Source organism: Arvicanthis niloticus, chromosome 14 (assembly GCF_011762505.2).
Source record: "Arvicanthis niloticus isolate mArvNil1 chromosome 14, mArvNil1.pat.X, whole genome shotgun sequence".
NCBI classification, from domain to species: domain Eukaryota; kingdom Metazoa; phylum Chordata; class Mammalia; order Rodentia; family Muridae; genus Arvicanthis; species Arvicanthis niloticus.
Genome location: NC_047671.1, coordinates 48,513,285 through 48,536,534, shown reverse-complemented (window position 1 = coordinate 48,536,534; position 23,250 = coordinate 48,513,285). Strand labels below are relative to the sequence as shown.

The 23,250-nt window shown below is 41.4% G+C and overlaps 1 protein-coding gene across 4 annotated transcripts in view; it reads left to right on the top strand.

Moving 5' to 3' along the window:
• Window positions 1-23,250, top strand: part of Arhgap26 (Rho GTPase activating protein 26) — a 387,815-nt gene that overhangs the window by 151,928 nt on the left and 212,637 nt on the right. For all 4 annotated transcript variants that reach the window (XM_034518108.2, XM_076912737.1, XM_076912736.1 and 1 more), the window contains exon 11: window positions 2,014-2,092. In XM_034518108.2, coding sequence (XP_034373999.1) covers window positions 2,014-2,092 — 79 coding nt within the window. The remainder of the gene's footprint in view (window positions 1-2,013; window positions 2,093-23,250) is intronic.

The window sequence follows — 23,250 nt, the reverse complement described above, 5'->3', positions numbered from 1 at the left end:
CTTCAAAACAGCTGCCTCCTCTTAACTTTTCTCCCCTTCTGTCTGCCTCAGTGGAAGTGGACTTGTGGGGACATCTCCTCTCCTCCCCTCCCTCCCCTTTCTTCTTTATCCTATGCTCCTCTCATCCCTGACCCTTGTACTTTCGTCCTTACAGCTTTGAAAGTGTAGATGGAAGGCACTGAGGGACAGTGGGTGAAAAGACAGCTGTGTGCTTAAACACATACGGCACATCATAGTTCCTACTGATTGAACAGTGGAAACGGTAGTGACCAGAGGTGATGGAGATGCTTGCTGTCTTGGCCCTAGGCTTTGAGTACCACACTGAGGGCATGTGGGCATAGAAGGCAACTGGACTTTACTTCTTGATCAGCTGGATCTCTCTTCCTCTCTTTCAGGATTTCTCCAACTTTAAAGATGAGGGTTTAAAAGAGTTATTTTTAAACTTAGAAAAATATATTTAATTTATTGTTTGAGGATTTTAAATATGTACACAATATGTTTTGATCAAATCCACACTTTGAGCCCTCCCTCCCCTCTGGGCCTGTTCATATCCCCCCACTACTCTCTGACAACTTCAATTACACATTCTAAGTGAGTTAGTGCTGTTGGTGTTTTCAGGGTGTAGGCCTGACCACTAGAACGTGGACAGGCTATCAGGGGCCACATCCCTTGGGGGCGGGGGAAGGCAACTCTCTCTTCCAGCAGCCATCAGCTGCTAGTGACTCCTTAGCTAGAGGTGGGTCCACCAGTGCTGGAATTTTTGAGGGTTGCTGTGCTCTTTATCAATTTGATTCACATGAAATGGTTTCATCAGAATGCACATATGTTTGGAGGGGAAATGGTTTGTGGGCAACATGGGACCAACACTGACTTAAGATACTCTGCCTTGAGGAGTGTGTGACATTCTCCTCAAGTCATTTTATTGCCCAGCTTTTTCTGTGAGGAGTGCCATTTGTAAAGGAAGCAGGGTTGGATGCTCTGCAAACTGTCTGGAGAGGTTGTGCTCACTGTGAATAGAAAGTAGATTTCAAGGAGCTTGCAAAGTGAGCGGCATTGGGCTTCTGCCATATGGGTAGTCATTCAAACAATCTACATACATTTAATATAACTGTATTTACAAAGCGAATTTACTTCATAAATTTGCTGACAAAAGCAGTTTAGAAGGCATTGGAGTTAATGCTAAGAAATATGAAGTATTCAATATGGGCATGTCTCTCTTTATCCACAGTCAACGCAATTCACTTTAGAAAATACTATGTTCCCTCCTTATACAAAGTGTGAAAGCCCGTACTCTGCCTCAACGCTTTGGGGCTAAGTGCTCTGGTCAAGAGAGAGAGTGGGGCTGCAGGGGCAGGAGACGCGAAGAATGGAGACAAGACAGGGTGTGATCAAGTCTCAAGTCTCAAGTCTCTCTTCAAGACTCAAGTCTCTTTCTTTGAAGGGAGTTCTGAGGTACTTATATACACAAGCAGGAGAACACAGGTGAAAACACTTTACCACGTGCACCATACAGCTGAGGTCACTAAACAGCAAAACAAGCTATGTGGGATAAACAATATATTTATCAGAGTATGCTTCAGCTGTTATAGGCTTTTGACAACCAAGTCTTTCATCAGGGTATATGGTTCCAGATGGCTGCAAAGTTGATCTAGCCGCTTTCTACTAAAGTCGGCTCCCAACAACAAAGCACCCTGTTAAGCAAATGGATCACAGTCCATGGAACAAACAAGCTCTAAGGGGACCAGGCAGTTAATAATTCTTGTCCTTTACCTCTAGCTCTTGAGAGAGACAGGCATACTGAAAAGGATGTGAGGAGGTGGTTTTGCTTTCTGAGATGGGAGGGTGGCTCACAGGAGCAGAAGGCTAGGCCTCTCTTCATGTAGTTGGCTTCAGCATCCTCTCACGCTGATAAGTGGGTATGTCTTAGATATTCTTAAGAAAACATTTAAGAATGTCGCCAGTGTCTCTTTGTGTGACCCTGTGGTCACGTCTATGTCTCTCCTTTCTCTGTAGGCCAGGGGTTATCACCATGCAGGCGTTGTCGGAAGAGGACCGTAGGCTCTGGATGGAAGCCATGGATGGCCGGGAACCTGTAAGTAACAATTCAGGGAAGTGGAACAATAAAGACCCTGGGTTGTGTTCTGCTTCCCTACTGAGAAAGTTTGCTGCTGCTCCAAAGCCTGGAGTCTTTGAAACCAATGTCCCAGGGGCATTTTTTATTCATAGATTGATGTTTGTAGATACTACAGTTGCTTCTGTGTGTATGTAGCTCCCAGGTTTTGGCCTTGGCTCCAAAGTTTCTGTGTGATGGTCAAGAAGGTTTCCCCTGTTATAGATACAGGCATATTGTCTTTGGATCTCTTAAAGAAGCAGAGTGGTCTGGATTACTGGATAGCTATTGGTCATACATTGCCTTCACAAAGTAGGCTGCAAAGCATGAGGCTGGCTGCTTTTAATGGGATATATAATTGTAAAAGTCTACATAGGAGGTAGAGCGTCTTTATCACTGTCATCTGGTTAGGTTTCCCATTGCGATGGTGATTCACACCTCATGGTAAGCAGTGGGACATTATCATGGTAGATGGAAGCAGTTAAACCTGGCGACATGATCTGTGTTCCCATTTCAGAGATGCTGGTCTCAGCAGGGTTATGTGACCTTGTGGTTGTTATGCAACCTGTGACATGTAAAAGCCATCCGAGAGCTTTGGGGTAAGTCCCAGAGCAGGCCTTTTTATCTTGATGCTGAGAATCTCAACTACAGTTTTACACTATTAAAAGGTCACAAAAATCCTGAGTATAGCTAAGTCCCATCATAAAAGGTAAAAAGACTCTACATGGATAAAGGCATGATCCAAAGGGGGAAATGTGTACCTGCAAAGGCAGATCATGCTTCTGCTGCCTAGAGAACACTATGAATCAAGCCATTGCCCCTTGCAGATGATCTCAGTTCCTTTGTGGCTCTTTCCTAGCCTGTGCTGGTGGGATGATACGGCTGTATACACGAATGTGCTGATCTACTCATCTGTCTGTTATATAACACAGGACTCAATACGCTCAACAAAACACAAACCAGTATGTGCATAAACTTTAGTAATATAGATCCATATATAAGCAACTACCTAAAGATGAGGCAGAACTCGATGGAATATATTTAATCTGAATTCCTTTCTTGGGCCAAAGATAAGATAGCCTTATTTTTCCCTACATACATTGTTATCCATGGAAACAAGCCCAATTGAGAAGTGTGTGTGTGTGTGTGAGTATGTGTGTATGTGTTTTATAGACTTAGCATCTTAAAACCTATTTATTTCTTACTGTCTTAGGAAATAGGTGTTGTGATTTATTTTATAGATAAGAAAACAGGTTTATGAAGGTTAGATAACTCACTGCAAGCCACACAGATAATAAGTAGCTCTCTTTATAGAGAACATGCCAGGCTGCTATCCAGTGAAGACACATCATAGTAGCATATGTGGAGAGAAGAGGGTGTGGCTGTCAGAGCTCTCACTTGGGCCCTTATCCAGCATGACTGCTCTGCCCCCCTAACCCATGGTGTCCTGGGTTCTGTCATTCCCCTGCTCCAGCTTGGAAATGGAGTTGGAAGCATCCTGGGAAAGCATTGTGAAGAACTTAGAGGTCACATGTTGCTTCCATTAGTAAACATGATGTGGCCGTATCTGCCCTCAGATGAGAATGAGGAAATCCAGATGCAGGTAGGTAGCCATTGGCCCTGCCAGTCAGTGCCTAGTCCACTCCAGAGAAGAAGAGGAGAGATGCTGTGGGAATGGCTGGCAGGTCTACTAGAGTGACTCTATATGTATTTATGTTTCATCTCACAGAGATACATTTTCAGAGTGTCTTCCACGGATTCATGCTCAGTTACTTTTGTATTACTTACTTTTTTCTGGCTCTCTTGAATGACTCCCCAAACTCATAGAATAGGAATTCCTTTCATTGCATCATATTATTGGTATGAATTCAAAAACAAAACAAAACAGAACCAAAATAAAACAAGGAAAACCTCATTTCTCACTGCCCCCAACTCAGCTTCTGATTCTGCCTTCCCACCGTTTTAAGCCTCCTCTTTCTTCCACTCCTCCCACCACTTGATATTTGTTCTGCACGGTGTATGGTGTATAGTTTGCTTCTTACTAACCACTTCAGTCTTCCCATAGGCTAACACGTGGCCTCTGCGGATGGAAAGTACTCTTGAAGAGAAGCATTTTTTTTGCTTCAGAATGTACACATTAATAACAAGTATAAATGAGAGATGATTCTGTCTCTAAACATTCTATAAACCTGTTGTCACAGAGGAATGTATACCTTGTGCTGGAAACTGCACCTCTGTGTGCTTTCCAGTGTCCTAAAGGGAAAGATAAATGCAGACAAATGAGGACCATGTAATTGACAGTAACATGAGGTGTAATTTTGTCTCCCACTGCTGAGAGCATAGTAGACAATTAGCAGCTCCATTTTAATCACCTCCTCCCTAATTAGTTAAATATGTCCCCTTGGGAGTTTTGGCTTTGTCTGGTTGGCTTTTCCACAAGCTGATCTTAGAGTAATTCACTAATACTGAGAGACTTTCTTATGTCAGGGAGATATAAATTTGGGCACCTGCTGGTTTAGAATATTACTCGGTATTATGATGTTTTTAGAGGTGGTGCTGGGAAATTTTAGTTTCTTTTTGTTCTTTCATTGTTCAGTAACATTGTTAGGATGATTTGGGGGGTGTCTAGATAAACCCCAGCTTAGTTGATTTTGTAACATGTTAATTATTACATAAACCACAGTTTTTGGCCTATAAGTCACAGTCTGTCTTAAAGACACATTGAATATTTTCATGTTATTGATGGGTATGTGATAGAGGAAGAAGCTGGAGCTATATTTTAACATTATAGGTTATGGATTTTATCCACATATCAATGAGATCTTTCAACTCAAATGAAGGGGCCCCTGTTCAAACTTGCTTGAGAAAAAGCTGTGTTTGTTTGATGGTGTAACTGAAAACACCACAGTGTAGTATATTTTGGCCCATTGGAATCAGTTACATAATGTTCAGAGTTGGTAGCTTTATTTTCTAATGTATTCTTTCCATATACAGCAAGAGGCTTCTTAACTATTCTAGGTGATATCTAGACATATATCATAATCAATCATAATCATATCATCCTCTTCATCTTTGTCACCTTCATTTTCTGAGATGTTCTCACTGTGTAGTTCAGGTTTGCCTCCAATTTGCATTCCTCTGTGTGTGTGTGTGTGTGTGTGTGTGTGTGCACACGTGTGTGCGCGCACTCGCGCATGCTCATTCGTAATATTGGAGTTTAAGCCCAGGGCCTTGAGCATGCTTTATAAGTGTTCTATCAATGGCCTGTATTCCCAATTTTTACATCTTATTATTAGGAATTTGTGTCAGTAAAATTTGTGAAACTGAACAGATAGTATTTCAGACTCTGTTAGCCACATAGTGGCTGCTGTAGTTACAGAAGTTTGCCATATTTGTTCAAAAGTAGTCAAAGGCAGGATACCAGTGAATGAGTACAACCGTCTTTCAGTGAGATTTTGTTTATAAAAGAAACAAGTTGCATCTGGGTTAAGCTTTTGGTCTATACATACATTGGTAAGAGATTCTTTGCAAAATAACTTCAAAGGAATTTTATATTTTAATTTTATTGAAGTAAGTGCTTTGTCCAGAGGATGTAGTAGATTAAGTGACCAGACTTGATATGCTCAGTAAAACCATCATCATCACTAATGATGAATGTTGGCATCCTCTGGAGAAAAGTTATTGCTGCATGGCAGAGGAGAGTGAGCATGAGATTGCGGGGAAAGGTCATTTCTTTACTCTGAGACCCATCTTCTACTAACCCTTCTCTTTAGAGAGCTTGATCTTCGATACTGATCACACATGCATCACTAATGCCACACTTGGCATAAAAGACAAGGTGCTTTCCACCAAGCCAAGGATGGACACAGACTCTCACCACTCCTTCAGCTGAGTACCAGGAGTTTTAGCTGGTGCATGAGAGCAAGATAATACAGAAAAAAAGATGTAAAATTGCCATCTTTTCATATAGCATGATTATCTATTTAGGAAATGCCTAGTAGTCCAAAACAAACAAACAAACAAACAAACAACCCCCCCCTCCCAGTAAGCACTAGGAATTAGATGGTAAGGTCTCAGAGAGGGTATTAGATTCTTTCCCTACTCCATCATTATAGTTTTATAACCTAGTAATAAGCAAACAGTATCCAAACTTACAAACAAATTGTATTCACCAACCCCCCAAATAATGCCTAGGCACAGATATAAGTAAGCACTGGAAAGTGTCATAAAAGCAGAGCCAAAAGAATGGAGAGGCGTACTGCACCACAGAGCAGGGGAATCAGCCTGAACCAGTCTGTAAGGGAGTCGGCTCTCTCCAAACAGATCTGTAGGTGCAATGCAATTTCTATCAAGATTGTGGCGAATTCTCTCTAAAATTTATATATAAAGGTGCAGAAGGCAGAGGAGCTAAAGAAACTTTAAAAAAAGGAATGAAGTGAAATGATTTATTCTACTCTATTTTAAGACTTCCTTTATCGTGACAATAATCAAGACATTGTATTGACAGAGGATAGACACTTAGATCAATGGAACAGAAAAAAAGAACCCAGAAATAGATTTCCACAGACATGCGCAATTGATTTTAGACAGAAGTGCAAAAGCAATTCAATTAAGAAAAAAGGTTTCTTTTTTCTTCCTCTTTCTTTCTTTCCTTCCTCTTTCTTTCTTTCTTTCTTTCTTTCTTTCTCTCTTTCTTTCTTTCTTTCTTTCTTTCTTTCTTTCTTTCTGAATCAACAAAAAACCCACAAATGGTACTTTTCAAAGTAATAGACGCCATAGGCAAAAACCAGGAACCTCAACTTAAATTTTATATTTTACATATGAATTAATTTCAAAGTGAATCATAGATTTCTGTTTAAAATATAAAACTATAAGACTTTTAGAAGACTAAGATAAAAAAAATGTTTTGATACTGGGCTACGTGAATTTTTCAACATGACACCAAAAATATGGTCCTTAATTTAGGAGGAAAACGAGGAAAAATTCTTTCTTCAGCAAATTTGAAACTTTTGCTTTTGTATACACAAGATCCTGTCAAGAAGAAGCAAAGTGAATTTCTAGAGTGGATGAAAATATTTACCAGGCATTTTTTAAATAAAGCACCTGCTTATAAAAATGTAAAAAGAACTCCTAAAATAGTTAAACACCCAGTTAGGCTATAGACAGAAGGCACAAAGCTGCTTTATAACAAACGTATGGGTGCTGAAGAAAAGGCTCAAGAGTTAAGAGCACCTGCTGCTCTTGTAGAGGACCAGAATTTGGTTCTTACCACCTATCACAAGCACCTCACAACTGCCTAGCTTTGGGCATCTGATGCCCTCTTCTGGCCTCTATAGGCACCTGAATGCACATGCACACATATAAGTAAAAACACGGTAACTCTTAAAATAAAGTTGTAGAAACTACATAAAGATGTTCCATATCTTTACTCACTAGGGAAATACAAGTTAAAACCATGGTGTGTGGAGATCATTACAGAAAGCCACAATCAATCAAAATTACAGAGTTATGGTGCCCAGTCCCAACCAATAGATCTGTGTTATAATTCTGGCACCTAAGGCACAGGGATCATTGCAGAAGAGGGGTGGAAAGATTGTCAGAGCCGAAGGATCGGGGAGTTTGCTGTGAGATTATGTCTCCTATGAATGTCAGAAACTTCACCCAGAAAGTCTCACAGCATAACTAGCTAAGCATGAGCTGAGCAAGCATGACCGTGATACACATGCTGAAGAGGAAGGAGGGAAGCCCAGGAGACCTCCACCCTGCATAGAAAACTGTGAGCAACTAAGGAATGCTGAGAGCAGGAGGAAATCGTCCCCAGGGAAGAACACTCCAATTGGTCATTGTCTTATTTAGGGTCACTATTGCTATGATGAAACATTATGACTAACAGCAAATTGGGGAGGAAAGGGTTAATTGACACACCTACACATTTTAGTCCATCCTGAAGGAAGTCAGGACAGGAACATAAGCAGGTCTGGAACCTGGAGGCAGAAGCTGATGCAGAAGCATAGAGGGGTGCTGCTTACTGGCTTGCTCTTCATGGCTTGCTCAGGCTGCTTTCTTATAGCACCCAGGACCACCAGCCCAGGGATGGTGTCTTAGGATTTTTATTGCTGTGAAGAAACATCATAACCATGGCAACTCTTATAAAGGGAAACATTTAGTTGGGGCTGGCTTATACAGTTCAGAGGTTTAGTCCATTATCATCATGGCAGGTAGACATGGTGCTGGAGAAGGGGATGAAAGTTTTATATCTGGATTGGCAGGCAGCAGGAAGAGACAATGAGCCACTAGGCCTTACTTGAGCTTCAGAAATCTCAAAGCCTATCCTCCCAGTGATATGTTGCCTCCAACAAGGCCACACCTACTCCCATAAGGCCACACCTCCTAATACTGCCACTCCCTATGAGTCTTTGGGGGCCATTTTCATTTAGACCACCACAGATTGTATCACCCAAAATGAATTTATCCCTCCTCTATCAATCACTAATTTTTAAAAAATTATGCCTTATGGGCCTGCCTACAACCCGATCTTATTGAGGCATTTTCTTAATTACTATTCTCTCCTCTCAGATGACCAGCTTGTGTCAAGTTGATATAAAACTATCCAGCACTGTTAAACTATTCAGCACTGTTATTCAATACCAAGTAGTTAGCCCTAAAAACATGCATACAAGTAACATTAAACAGACTGAGCAGGCTGTATTTATGTGTTAGGAATGTGCATATAACAATTAATGGGAAAAGAAGCCATCAGTTTTAAAGAAGGCAAGGAGAGTAGTATATGGGAGGGTTTGGGGGAAGGAAAAAGACAGGGGAAATGATGATATATTATAATTTCCAAAAATAGAATGAAAAACCATAGTGTGCTGTCAATGCACTCCCTATATGGAAGACTCAAGTTTACAGTAGTAAAACAAGGAATGACTGTGGGGACCTGTAGGAAGTAGGTCTACTTATACATTGTTAGGTGCACACAATGAAACAACTACTTTGAAAAGTTAATGGCTGCTTCTAGTTAATAAACCAAATATGACCTTGCCATAGGACCCTCCCGTTGAACTGAGACATTCTCTCTAGAGATATGAAAATGTAACACATAAGTCTATACACATACTTTGGTAGCAACTTTGTTCATGATAGCTCCAAACTGGAACTAACCCAAGTCCTTTTTCTAGGGTAAGCAGATACAAAAGCTACTACATCCATAGAGTGGACTATTATCTTGCTGTAGAAAGAAACAGACTCATGGTACCCATCCACCAGCCGCATGTACCTCAGAGCATTATGTCAGCTGAGAGTGCATGTCTGGGAATGGATATATAGTATAGGCTTCCATTCTGTAGCATGCTTGAAGTGACAGAGAAATGTAGAATAAAGCAATGGTTTCCAGGGGATCGGGACACCAAGGTTGGAGAACAGAGGGGCTAGCACAGTTCTGTGTCATGACTGGTAATTCTATGAAACTACATCAAAGTGTATGTGTCTACTTTCATATAGTTAAACATACACTACACACACTCGCCAAAAGGTGTATGCAAGATCTGGTAAATTATGAATGGGATATGTAATCTAGCTAAGACTATGTGACTAATAATAACTTTCTGGATCTGATACTGTAGTAGTTACTATAGATACTGTCATGGGGGAAGTTGAATAAAAAAAGTTATAGTACACTTTTGACTAATTTGCAGTTTCCTGTTGTCTTAGTTAGGATTTTACTGCTGTGAAGAGGCACCATGACCAAGGCAACTCTTAGAAGGACATTTAATTGGGGCTGGCTTACAGGTTCAGAGGTTCAGTCCATCGAAGCATGGAAGCATCCAGGCATGGTGCAGGAGGAGCTGACAGTTCTACATCTTCATCTGAAGGCTTAGAGGAAGACTGGCTTCCTGGTAGCTAGGACAAGGGTCTTAAAGACCACACCCACAGTGACACACTTCCTCCAATAAGACCACACCTACTCTATCTAACAAGGCCACACACCTCCAAATAGTGCCACTCCCTGGGTCAATCATATTCAAACCACCACACTTATCATTCTAAAACAACAGCAAAACAGGACAAAGTTAGCTAGTCACCTAAAACTTTAAAATGACTCTCCCAGGTTTGCTTTGACTACATCTAGGCTGACAAGCAAGACTCACTGTTGCAGTCAAATCAGTTTTCATTTTGCAGTGCTGTTGCCATTGTTAAATGGACATGAAAGGCAGAGTGGTGGCTTACACCTGTCATCCCTATACTTAGGAAGATCACTGCAGGTTCAAGGCCAGCCTGAGCTCCACAGTCAGTTCCATTTCAGCCTGAGCTACAGGATGAGACCAAATCTCAAAAAGATCAACAAACGAAGCAAGCAAAAACATTTGTCATAAAATTTCCCTTCAGGCTGTGTGAATACTGCAGCTCAGAGAACCTTCAGAGAGTAAATCTCTCTCTCTTCCAGTTTCCTCATCCCCAGAGCTGCCCCTTCTTCTCCCTGTATGTTGTGGCTAGGCATGTTTGCTAAAAGCAAGCAGTTTAGAGTCACGGCAGTGGCATCATCATGTCTGAAGGCAAGGTGGCTCAGGATGTCACTGAGAATCACAAGGTTTACCAGAACCAGGGAGCTTGGCTCTACCCCTAAAGACTGTATTCTCTTGTATTCTCTTGATTATCACCAGTGATTTATGTCCAAAGCTGCTTTCAATGTGTCCTTATTTAGAGGTATTAGTTCTCTTTCACAACTCAAGGATTCTTTAATTAATGGTATTTCCACTTCAGTTGGAGAGATGGCTCTGTGGCTAAGAGAAAATGTTCTTAGGGTAGACCTTGGCTTGATTTCCAGCACCCACATGGTGGCTCAAAAAATGTGTTAGCTCCAGTTCCAAGAGATCTGCTACCCTCTTCTGACCTCTCCCAGCAAGCACACAGTATACATTCATAAATGCAGGCATTTATGATACATGTGAAATAAATGAAACAACACACACACACACACACACACACACATACACACACACTCTTACTTTGATATCTTTATAGCCAGATATTAGAAGATTAGTAGATGACTGAATTAATAGTACATTAGTTTAGAAGGTAAGGAGTAGGTGGCATGGCACCTATGATTATGTATAAAACAGTACTTTAAGTTTAAACACGTGAAATGGTCATTTCTATAGATAAAAAATAGCCAGGTTTTGGTAATCCCATATGGATTTTTCCTTGTAGCTGTAAAGCAGAAAGGGGCCCATGTGTAGGCAGAGTTACTGCCTTGTTGCAGAAAAGGGAATGGTGCTTATGAAGGCTGGGGAGTTTGTGATCTTGGGTAGGTAATACAGGTTCCCCCCACTTCCAGCTATGTGCTGTCTATACACATGCCTGAGTTATTAGAAAGCCACAGTTGACTGATTAAGTAGAGTTAGTTCCCTGTTGTGGCAGCTTGGAGACTAGGGAAAACTATTCCACCCATAAAAGACAGTACTGTTCGATCTTATGTCCATTTTAAAGAAATTCCAAACTTTAGTTTTTGTGAATATATCACCAAGCTGAGTGTGTGCTGTGTCTCACGACTCTGTTTAAGCCCTAGTTTATTTATGGTCCTTCAAAATCCTCAGGATTAATGGGCCGTTGCCACACATCTTCTGCTCACGTCTAAAGGTTTGAAATAGGTGCAGGGCATACTTTTTTCCCCCTCTTTCTCTTTTCTCTTTTTGAGACAGAGCATGTGGATATCCCTGGCTGTCCCGGCACTCTTTATGTAGATCAGGTTGACTGTGAGCCCAGAGCTCCACCTGCCTCTGTCTCTCAAGTACTGGGCTTAAAAGCATGTGGGGTTGTACTTTTGTAGAATGGGCCTTAAATCTAATCAGAAAGAAATTGGTTACTCTCGTAATATTCATGACATTATCACACATACGGACATATCTTGCCACACCAGTCATTGTTGCAGTTTACTCAGCTCACAGATGAGTAAGACTATTGGCGTCTCTTCCCCCACCCGCAGTAGGCTACACAGCACCTTCCAGTACTATGTACTGAAATTCAGTACTTAGTACTATGAAAATTAGCCAGCAGGGAGGGAGCTTCCTGATCAGTAGTAACTTGATTTTCCTATGTCCTGTGATCAGTGTTCGTGGTGTGTTCACCAATAGGATTCTACCGCTGAGTGTTAGTGGACAACCAAGAGCACTGGCAGTAGTCTGTATTTTTTGGATGTCTCAGGGCACCTCTGACCAACAACTCTAAGGGAGTTATCACACACCCATCACTAGGCTTTGTATTTGACAACCTATGGCTTCTAGGATGAGCAGAATCTTCTGTGTGTGGGTAACTGCAATTAAATGTGTGTGTATGTATATATGTATGTGTATATACACATATGTACATATATATACACATATATGTACATATATACACATACATATAAAGTTTATAAAATGGTAGGGTTATGTATTGTTTTTTGCATCTTCCTTAGAGTTAGTTATCCCTCTCCCACACTTCCTCCTTTTCTTACCCTCCTACATTCCCTTCTTCCCTCCCACTCTTCCTCACTCCCCTACCCTCTTACCCTTCTTCCCCACCATATCTTTCTTCCTGGTCATATAACTTGTACTCTGTTTTATAGGTTTTTTTTTTCTTCACAAAGCTCTATCAAGATTTTAGTTCAATTACTTTAGTAAAACTTTAGCTGGTTTTGATATTCAAGCTTGTTTGTTTCAGATTTTTAAATTATAAACAACAATGTAATGAATCCCATATGGACATTTCACTGATTACTTATTTCACTACTTTTTGGTAGGATACACATCAAGTGGAATTGCTAGGCTGGATTGTATATATATTTTAATATCTTAATAGATATCACCAGATTATTTCTCATATTATTGCCAAATTGGTCTCTTGCTATAGCATGATCTATACTTTAATGCCATGTAAGCATCAGGTGTGATTCGTGCTGTATGTAGTAGTGTGATTCCTTTTCTTCTGTCCTAGACATGATACCCATCAGCTCTGCCTTCAAAGCCAGAGACATGGTCCTAGCTTTTCCACTGGTCTTTCCTTGGCTGATCAGGCTTTCTTATTTGTTTCTGTGGCTATCTCTTGTCTCCTAGCACCCCCTCCTGCTGCCCAGGTTTGGAACCATAAATGAGAGAGGTATTGCAGCCAAATGGGCACATCTTGTATCTTACCTGAGCTGTGCTTCTCTTAGCCTCGGCTACAGGATCTGAAATGGGACCTGTGGGCCACCTGCTACCCTGTGCTCTGGCAGCAGTCAACATTCTGCTGGGCTGTCCTAAAGTCTGCTAGAGTCCTTTAAACCTCCCAGGAGAAAGGGAAAGTAGCTCCTTCTCAGGGAGCTACCATTGCTGTGGGGCCTTGTGACTAGAAGAACTCTCAGTCCCTAATACCTCATAACATGTGATCAGTCAGCATTTCTACCTGGAGTTCCATCCAGTAGAAGACATGAAAGATGCCATCAGTGTCCGCATCTCCTCTGTAGGACCACTGTTGTTCTGTCCACTGTTTTGTTAACTGTTTTATACCCAGTTTGAATGCTCCATAATTCCTTCCTTCAGGTTTGTGGCTTAGGCTAACCATTGCCCAGCCTTTTTAGAGGGGGCAGCATGAATGAGGCTGTGGCTGCAAAGGTTTCTGTCACCAGTTCTTCATTTGAATTGGGGCTCAGGCTCATATAACATCCCTCCCCGCCCCCCATTTTGCTTCCTACTTTTTAGAGGGGGCAGCATGAATGAGGCTGTGGCTGCAAAGGTTGCTTCCTACTTCTGGACTATGGCTTGTTGGCAAATCAAGAAGTTATTGGAGCTTCTGGCTCTGTGTGTATGTGTGTTTTCAATAGCTCATTAAAGAGTTAAAAGTTTTTTTATTTTAAAATCTTTTGAGACTTAAGTATTACAAAGAATTCCAGAACATTCTTTACCTAGATAGCTTAAATTTTATTGTTTTATATAATCATAGTATAATTATGTATCAAGGAAATTAATATTAACACAATATTATATATTTTTAAATCTCCAGTTATCTGACTGATTCATGTCTTTACCTTCTAGGCTGCTGTTCAGTCCAGGATAACACATTGCTTTTAGTCACTGTATCACTTTAATGTTATTTTATCCTTATTGCGTGACTTTCCTTGGGGGCATGTGAATAAACACCTGTTCATGACAGATACAACATACACTACTGATCAAAGAAAAAATTTAACCCAAGTATATATTAGTGATCCTGTTACTTTATTGGGTTTACAGAAGTGTGGGTGAGGGGTATCCTAGTTTATGTTTGGTCATTGTGATAAATGTTTGGTTGCATGACCAAAAGCAACTTGTGGAGGAAAGGGTTTATATTGGCAACAACTTACGTTGAGTAAAGCCAAGGCAGGAAGTCAAGGCAGAGACTATGGAGGAACGCTGTTTACAGGCTTGATTCTTTTGGCTTGCTTGGATCCTTTTCTTAACTAACCCAGACCCTCCTGCCTAGGAAGGGCATGTAGAGTGGGCTCATGTATCAACTGGCAATTAAGAAAATGCCATCAGATATGCTCATAGGCCAATCTGATTGAGGCGATTAATCAATTGCATTTTTCTCGTCCTAAGTGACTCTGACAATAACTCACCAGCACAAAGGCGTTACTGAGTCTTGGTGACTCAGTGAGAAGTGCATCACTAAAGCTCACATTGTCATGCGGGACAACTAACCTGCATCTTTGAAGCTCCCTGCCCAACTTGATGCTAGCTTTGCTGAAGAAGAGTTTCCTCTCCCCAGAAAGTGTTTCCTGCTTGCACAATGACAATGTTGAGGGGCTTTAAAAACTTTCTGAACTTCCTGAGTTTCAGATTTCATTAGCTTTCTAAGACTTACGAGCTCTTTTCTTCCCCTCAGAAGGGTGTGTTTCAGTTCTGAGGAAATAGCAGTGCAATAATGCTTGAAACAGTTAGATGCTCAGCCTTTGAAAGGGACATTTCCACTAGCCAATATGCACAGAGTTGAGTATTCAGACAATATTCCACAATTAGCGCAGTCATGTTTCTCCGTCTTCCAGAAGCTCCCTGCTATGTATTCTATCTCGGGTTCTTAGATTGTATTCTATCTCAGGTTCTTAGATTGCCTTATAGCCCACCTTCTTTACTATAGTATATTTACCTCTTTTTAAAACACATTTTAATTTTTGTCTTGAAATCTTTCATATTTTGGGGGAACAGCTTAACATTTTGATATATGCATAATGGTTCCTGATGGTCACATCAGAGTGATTGATCCCTCTGTCACCTCAGACATTTATCATTATTATCCTTGTGTTAGGAACATTCAAAGTTCTCTCTGCTAGCTCTTTTGAAATATTCAGTTAATTTCTGTGAGCTGTAGTTATCCTGCTGTGATATAGAACAATAGAAGTTTTTCCTGCTCTACAGCTGTACTCATGAATAGCTGTTCTCCCGAATACAGTGGTTCTCCTGGATACAGCTGTTCCTTTAGAACATTTCTCTTCTACCCTGTCTTCCCATAAATATGTTCAGTCTTGTGCAGTTTTCTGAGTTTAGTGTGTACATTATAGTCATTAGCTTAGACACCCAAATCCAAAGATACTAGATATTCTATGTGTGACCCTCAACTCGATAGTTGTGGTACCACTGACCGTTGGCATCCTTGCAGATGTCACAGGAGTTGTTCATGGATGGAGATCACTTTGTTTTTCCCCATGTGTGAAAGGCCATTGATGATGGAGTAACTGTGTTCACTTAAAGAATGATCAATGTAGATCTGTCATTTTTCTCCTATTCTCTAGAAGCTCAAATGTGGTCATATGAGTTAGTGAATCAAATTAAAGTACTCCTTCAAGCAGTGTGTTGCCAGACCTGGAGCCATTTTGAATAATAGAATATAAATTGAGTTGTTCCTTTGTGGTGAGTTGTGGAACAAGATAGCATTAAACAAACAAACAAACAAACAAACAAACCAAAACTCTGATTTGGATCGCTGAACAGGCTTCAAGTATGGCTCAGTCAGAAAGGCTCCCAGCACAGTTATCACACTCCTTTTAGTTTCATTCCAGAAATTCTGCTCCATAACCCTAGAAGAAAACACCAGAATAAGTAAACATATCCTGAAAACAGAGTCATTTCCAGTATGATTTTAAAGTTCTTCCTTAAGAGCTTTAAAAAAGACCATATGAAATATCAACAGTGGACGCTTAAACAAGACCTGAACAATGACAACAGTGGCTGACAGGCCACCATGGATGGAGGAAGTCACCTGGGGCTCCATCCCTGGAAGAAGAGCTACAGGCAATTAAAAACTATGAATGTAGGGAGAATTAGTTTTCCCCAGAGGTGAGAACTCTACATGGTTATACAATACCAAGTGGTCAGGCCTAAAACGTTATACAGTTAGTTATACATACAAGAAATACTAAATGGACTCAGCAGGTTGCATTTGCATATTTCTTCTTCTTCTTCTTCTTCTTCTTCTTCTTCTTCTTCTTCTTCTTCTTCTTCTTCTTCTTCTTCTCTCTCTCTCTCTCTCTCTCTCTCTCTCTCTCACACACGCAGTATACATGCATGTATGTGTGACAATATTGAATAAAAGGCTGTGTTTTTTTAAAGAGAGGGGTGACATACGAGGATGGGGGCAATTGTGTAATTATATTTTAACAAAAATAAAACTATTAAAATATTTTTAAAGAGAGAAAAGGGAGTTCGCCTTTGTGCTTATCCGGAAAACAATGCTGATCCATGCTTCAGTGTTCACAGCCAACAGAGGGGCAGGACTTGAGCCCTCAGCTCTCAGCCAACCCCCAATGCTCCCACACACTGTGTGGTCTTGACCCATTGCCCAGGAACTTGAGCTTCCCCCACTCATTACCTCTTTATTTTTAAAAGCAAAGGAGGACAAGGAAGGGAGTGGATCAGAAATCGAGTAGAAACTCCTCTGGGCAGATACACCCTTTTACAGCTCTTACTAATTAGTGATTTTATTAGAATCTTCTTTTCACCATTTTCTTAGGATTTTACTGCTGTGAACAGACCATGACCAAGGCTACTTTTTATAAGGCCAGTATTTAATTGGGGCTGGCTTACAGGTTCAGTTCATTATCATCAAGGAAGGAATATGGCAGCATCCAGTCAGGCATGGTACAGGAGGAGCTGAGAGTTCTACATCTTCATCTGAAGGCTGCTAGCAGAGTACTGGATTCCAGGCAGCTAGGATGAGGGTCTTAAAGCCCACACCCACGGTGACACTTTTATTCCAACAAAGCTACACCTACTCCAACAGCGTCACACCTTCTAATAGTGCTACTTCCTGGGCCAAGCATACAAACCATCACAGCCACAAATCTTACAAGCTCAGTTAGAGTGCAGAAATCCATGTTGTTTGGGAGTACTAATACCAATTCCTTGGGGAGGTAGTATGGTAGTACTGCCTAGCATTTGAAATATGTATTTGAGACAGAGCCTCAGTTTGTATAGCATAGGCCAGTCTCAAATTCACTAACTAGCATCAAGTTTCTGGGAATCCTCATGTTCTACCCTCCTGAGTGCCTCGGTTACAAGTGTGGGCTGCCCCCTGGCATAGGAGACTTTTTTAGCTTTGTTTCTTGGAACCTCTTTAATGAAATGAAGGCTGTCTTTCTCCTGGAGGTGGTGGTCAGGCCAGACATTAAGAGGAATGCCGTTCCTCTTTGACTGCTTCTCTACTTAATCTCTCTTCTTGTTGACATCCTGGGAAAATGTCAAGTTGCTGAGGGCAGGGACTAGTCTTGTCCTGTAGGTCTTATGAGTTCCATGTTTGTGGGGCTTAGCAGAGCACTGTGAGGTATCCATAGTACTCTCTGTATTCTGAATGAACTTGGGGCACTAAATGAGAAGGCTTCTGCTAGTCAGTCCCAGGTAAAGTTCTTTCATTGACTGCCTTGGGTTCTGGCCACTATTGAACTGCTCTAAATACAAACCCACTGAGGCAAGGGCTTTTTACTAGCTTGCTCTTTGCCAGATCTCCACACTGCTCAGGACTTCTGCCTTGTTTCTCAGGATTGTTGGTATGTGATAGCCCAGTGTGCTGCCCCAGCGAAGTCTCAAATCAGAAAGTTTATGAAGGCTAAGGATCAGTAATTGGTTAAGATCTTTCCAGTGGTAAACATGAAATCAAGAAGTATTCTAGTTTGCTTTCTATTGCTGTGATAAATAACCACGACCAGATGGAAGTTGAGGAAGAACGGCTTTATTTCATCTTACAGCTTACGTCTGTCATGAAGGGAAGCTGGGACAGGTACTAAAGCAGGGTAGGGATCTGGAAGCTGGAACTGAAGCAGAGGCCATGGAGGAGTGCTTCTTACTGCCTTTCAGGCTCACGTTCTGCTACTTCTCTTATTCCTCCCAGGACCACCTGCCCAGCAGTGGTACCATCTACAGTAAGCTAGGTCCTCCCACATCAGTCATTAATCAGGAAAATGCAACACAGGCAAGTCTAAAGGAGACATTCTCTCAATTGTGGTTTCTTTTTCTCAGATGACTTGACTTTAGGTTTATTGAACAGTAACCAGTACAGGAGATGTGTGTGCACATACATGTGAGCATTCATACATATGTCTATATGAATATATATACTTGGAAGGGGGGTATGAAGCAAGAAAGTAATAATAATGGTACCAATCTTTAAAAGTCTCAGGGTGTTTTTTAGGGACATATGATTCTGAAACTGTCAGGCTCCTGGGTAACTTTATTGTTCACATAAGAACGGTGTATGATATAAGCAGAGAAATACTCCATCAGGATTTTATTTAATTTCTAGAGAGAGATGCTTTGATGTATCGCTCTCCAGTCTTTGTTGCACAAGGTAAGGAGTGTGCATATTTCTAGGAGAAATATATATATATATATATATATATATATATATATATATATATATATATATATGGGGCATGGCCTCCAAGTGTGCTAGCCCAAGTTTAAATCTTTTTTTTTTTCTGTTCTTTTTTTTTTTTTGTTTGTTTTGTTTTTCGAGACAGGGTTTCTCTGTGTAGTCCTGGCTGTCCTGGAACTCACTCTGTAGACCAGGCTAGCCTCGAACTCAGAAATCTGCCTGCCTCTGCCTCCTGAGTGCTGGGATTAAAGGCGTGTGCCACCATCGCCCGGCCGCCAAGTTTAAATCTTGATTGTGCTGTGAAACCTGGGACAATTTACCTACCTTTTTCTGTGCCTCAGTTTACTCAGGTATAAAATGGTAGGGAGTGATAGTTCTGGTGAGATCTGAAGCAGTAACACATTGCTTTCTGTAATTTGAGTAAAGGTTAATTTCTCAATTGACAGTAAGTCCTGTTGTCTCTAGGTTTTATACATGCTTGCATACAGACTAATTGTCGTTTAGAGAACAGTGATGGCTGCAGAGTCTGCTGTCTGCCTTTGGACTGGTGTTAGTAGAACTATAATGATTTATTAAAGATACAAAATGATGTCTTTGTTTCTTTGGAACTTGGAAGGGAGGCATATGAAGCAAGAAAGTAATAATAATGGTACCCATATTTAAAAGTCTCAGGATATTTTTTAGGGACATACGATTCTGAAACTGTCAAGCTCTTGGGTAACTTTATTTTCACATGAGAACAGTGTATGATGTAAGCAGAGAGACATTCCATCAGGATTTTACTTCTAGAGAGAGGTGCTTCTGTGTAGTACTTGTCAATTGTTGTTGCAGAAGGCAAGGAGTGAGCATATTCCTAGGAGAATGACCAGAGTGTGTCAATCTTACTGTTCTAGTAGGTTGTATTTTTGACTGTCTTACCTCTTGTTTCCTAAACCTAATCATGAAGACTATTGCCTTTCTGCTGTTCTGTTTTTAGGTCAGTATTTCTCAAGGTGAACCAGTTTTTGTAGGTCAAGATCAACTGTAGCCACAGTGTGAACTATGTTGGGGTAGATTTATCAATTGCAAATCTTACTTGGGTTCAAGACTACTGATTATAGCACTTAAATTCAGCTACTATGTAGTTGGGTTTGCCTATTTTCATCAGACTCAAAATAGAATTGGCAAAAGCAGAGGAAGTGGATACGGAGAACAAGTTCAGAGGTTAAGGGAAAGGAAGTTAGCTGGACCAGAAGTGAATCCCATGGATTTGGAGAAACGTGGCTTCTCACTTTGGTATTTATGGATAGACATGAGAGGGTTAATAAATATTATTAAAATAAATATTTGGAGAGGATGTTCCGTTCTTAAAACCAGTAAAGTAATGGCATATTTTTTCTTCTGGGACATTTGTGAATTTGAGGAGACTTTGGAAGTTTTAGATGAGTACATTTGTCTGCTGTCTGCTCCCTGTTTTGAACTTGCCCAGTGTCTTACTTAGAGTTTATATTATGTAGAGACACTATGACTATGGCAACTCTTATAAAGGAAAACACTTAACTGGGGCTAGCTTACAGTTCAGAGGTTTAGTCCATTAGCAACAGGGCAGGAAGCATGGCAGCATGCAGGCAGACATGGTGCTGGAGGAGGAGCTGAGAGTTCTATATCTAGATCTGCAGGCAGCAGGGAGAGATAGTGGGCCACTAAACTTGACTTTTCTCAGACCTAAAAGCTGCCTCCCCCACTTCTTCCAACAAAGCACACCTACTCCAACAAGTGCCACTCCCTCTGGGCCTATGGGGGCCATTTTTATTCAAACCACCACATCCAGGAATACAATAAGAACTCACTTCCATCTCAGATAAGTTATAGAGAGGAGAGACTTTGAGAACTGAGGTAGAGACAGAAGGAGCACAGGGGAATTGCAGTGCTCACTGGTGGATACTCTGCCTTTCACAGAGGCCTTTCAGCAGCACCTCTGTTGATCTCCATTTCGGGTGGGATGTACCAGTGCTAGTCACTTCAGACCCAGGTCTCTGCTAGCATCTAATCTGAATTTCGCCTTGAGAGCTCCAAGCAACAAGTTCCTATGTTCTGTTATAAATATGAGATACGAAAGTGTGTTATGAACCAGAAGGTCTTTTAGCAAAGGCTTTGGAAATAGTGTGTGTTCTATCCCTGAAGGCCATCTCTGAGAGTACTAACATGACTGTGGGCTGTGGTTGAAGCCTGCTGGGCAGTCATCAAATTCCTTAGCTCAGTCTTTCTGAGAAGAAGGAGAAGGAGGAGGAGGAGGAGGAAGAGGAGGAGAAAGAGGAGGAGGAAGAGGAGGAGGAAGAGGAGGAAGAGGAGGAGGAAGAGGAGGAAGAAGAAGAAGAAGAGGAGGAGGAGGGTCTCATGGGAGTTTTTTCTGTGGCTTTATTAGAACACTTACAGGTACTGAGGCTGTATTTGTGTTCCTGGATCCTGTGGTCAGAGTTTTTAGTTGAGCCTGTGTTCTGACAGAGTCCCTTTGCGACTGGAAATTTCCAAGGCTACCTCTTGTCTCTGTATAAGTATGAATCCTAACAGGTTGACAGCCTACTGTCTCCTGTCAACACCAACCCTTCTGGAGTCCTCATTTTCTCTCCAGTTCAGTTTCTTTGTCAGTCACAACTTTTCAAATTTCATCCAGAATTGCACCACCCTCCTGCTTTGGGAACTTGCCAGTTCCCTGTCTAGATCCGTAACTTTCCCCATGGTATGTATCTGATGTATTCACATTGGTTAATGTCCAGTGGAGATGTGATGTCATCTTAAATGTATTTTAGGTGTTTTGATGCCTAACTAACTAGACATAGTCCTATGTTCCCAGAAAGACGCTGAAGTAATTCTAATGCTCTTTCTCTCTCCCTCTCTCTCCCTCCCTCTCCTTCTCTCTTCCTCTCTCTCTCCTTCCCTCTCCCTCTCTCTCCCTCTCTTTCCCTCTCTCCATCTCCCTCTCCCTCTCTCCCTCTTTCTCCCTCTTTCTCCCTCTTTCTCCCTCTCTCCCCTCTCCCTCCCTCTCCCCTCCCCTCCCCCTCCCCCTCTCTCCTCTTTCCCCCTCCCTCTCTCCCTCTCTCTCCTTCTCTTTCCCCCTCCTCCTCCCCCCCTCCCCTCTTTCCTCTCCCTCTCCTCCTCCCCTTCCCCCTCCCCTCCCTCTCCCCTCTCCTCTCATTGTGGCATTTGTTCAGAAACATGCTTCGTATCGTGTAAATGAGATATTTGATGCAGGACCAATTCTTGCATTGTTTAAATGACCTCAATTAAAGGCATGCCATCAATTTAATAGTCATTTTCAGAAAGGAAGAAGGTAAACTTTTATTAAATATAGGCAATGATTAAAAGATGTATTCCTGCTGGGCAGTGGAGGCACACGCCTTTAACCCCAGCACTTGGGAGGCAGAGGCAGGTGGATTTCTGAGTTTGAGGCCAGCCTGGTTTACAGAGTGAGTTCCAGGACAGCCAGGGCTACACAGAGAAACCCTGTCTCGAAAAACCAAAAACCAACCAAACAAAACCATGTATTCCAATTTCATGGGAAAAAACCACAATGTTTTAGAATTCAGGAAAACAGGGTCCCTATGAATTCTCAGTGATGCAACAGACTAGTCTGTAGGGAAATTACACATGGGGAAAGTTCTTTGGTAGGAGTATCATCTGACACGTCTTTAAAAGCTAAAGAATCCTAGGCGAAATGAATGTATCTACCAAATGAACTTTAGTCTAGCATTGGTCGGGACTTATGGATTCATGAAATCTCCCTAGCCTGCAGATGTCTGGCACCAAGCGTCATTGATAGCATGTCCTTGTTTGACCCTGTCATGGAGCCTCTCCAGATGACTGAGAGTACAGTTTGGTAATATTATATATCAAGAGCCTTGTTTACATTATTTTCAACAAAACATTTTTAGGTCCTTAGTGGGGAAAATGAGAACAGACAACGACAAGTCATAGGTGTTAGTTTCCTTGTAGCCCGTGCCCAGAAAGGACATATTTCATGTTGTTCCCTGCAGCATTAAACACCACCAGAGAAGCTTTGCTAAGCCCATTGACTGCTTGCCTTTGCTCCCTTGGAATGTCTGAGTTCTGGCTAGAGCAAGGAGTGGAGTCCAGCCAGCCTGATTTCTTTTTTAGAACAGTCTCTGGAAGTTTCTTTCACTTAGGATTTTGAAGTCAACAGAGGTTTAGTTGAGAAGGCTTAAGCCCACATTGTGTAATGAAGTCACACTTGGCATTCAACACGGATATGGGGAAGGGGCTTTGATTTATATATGCTGTCATTA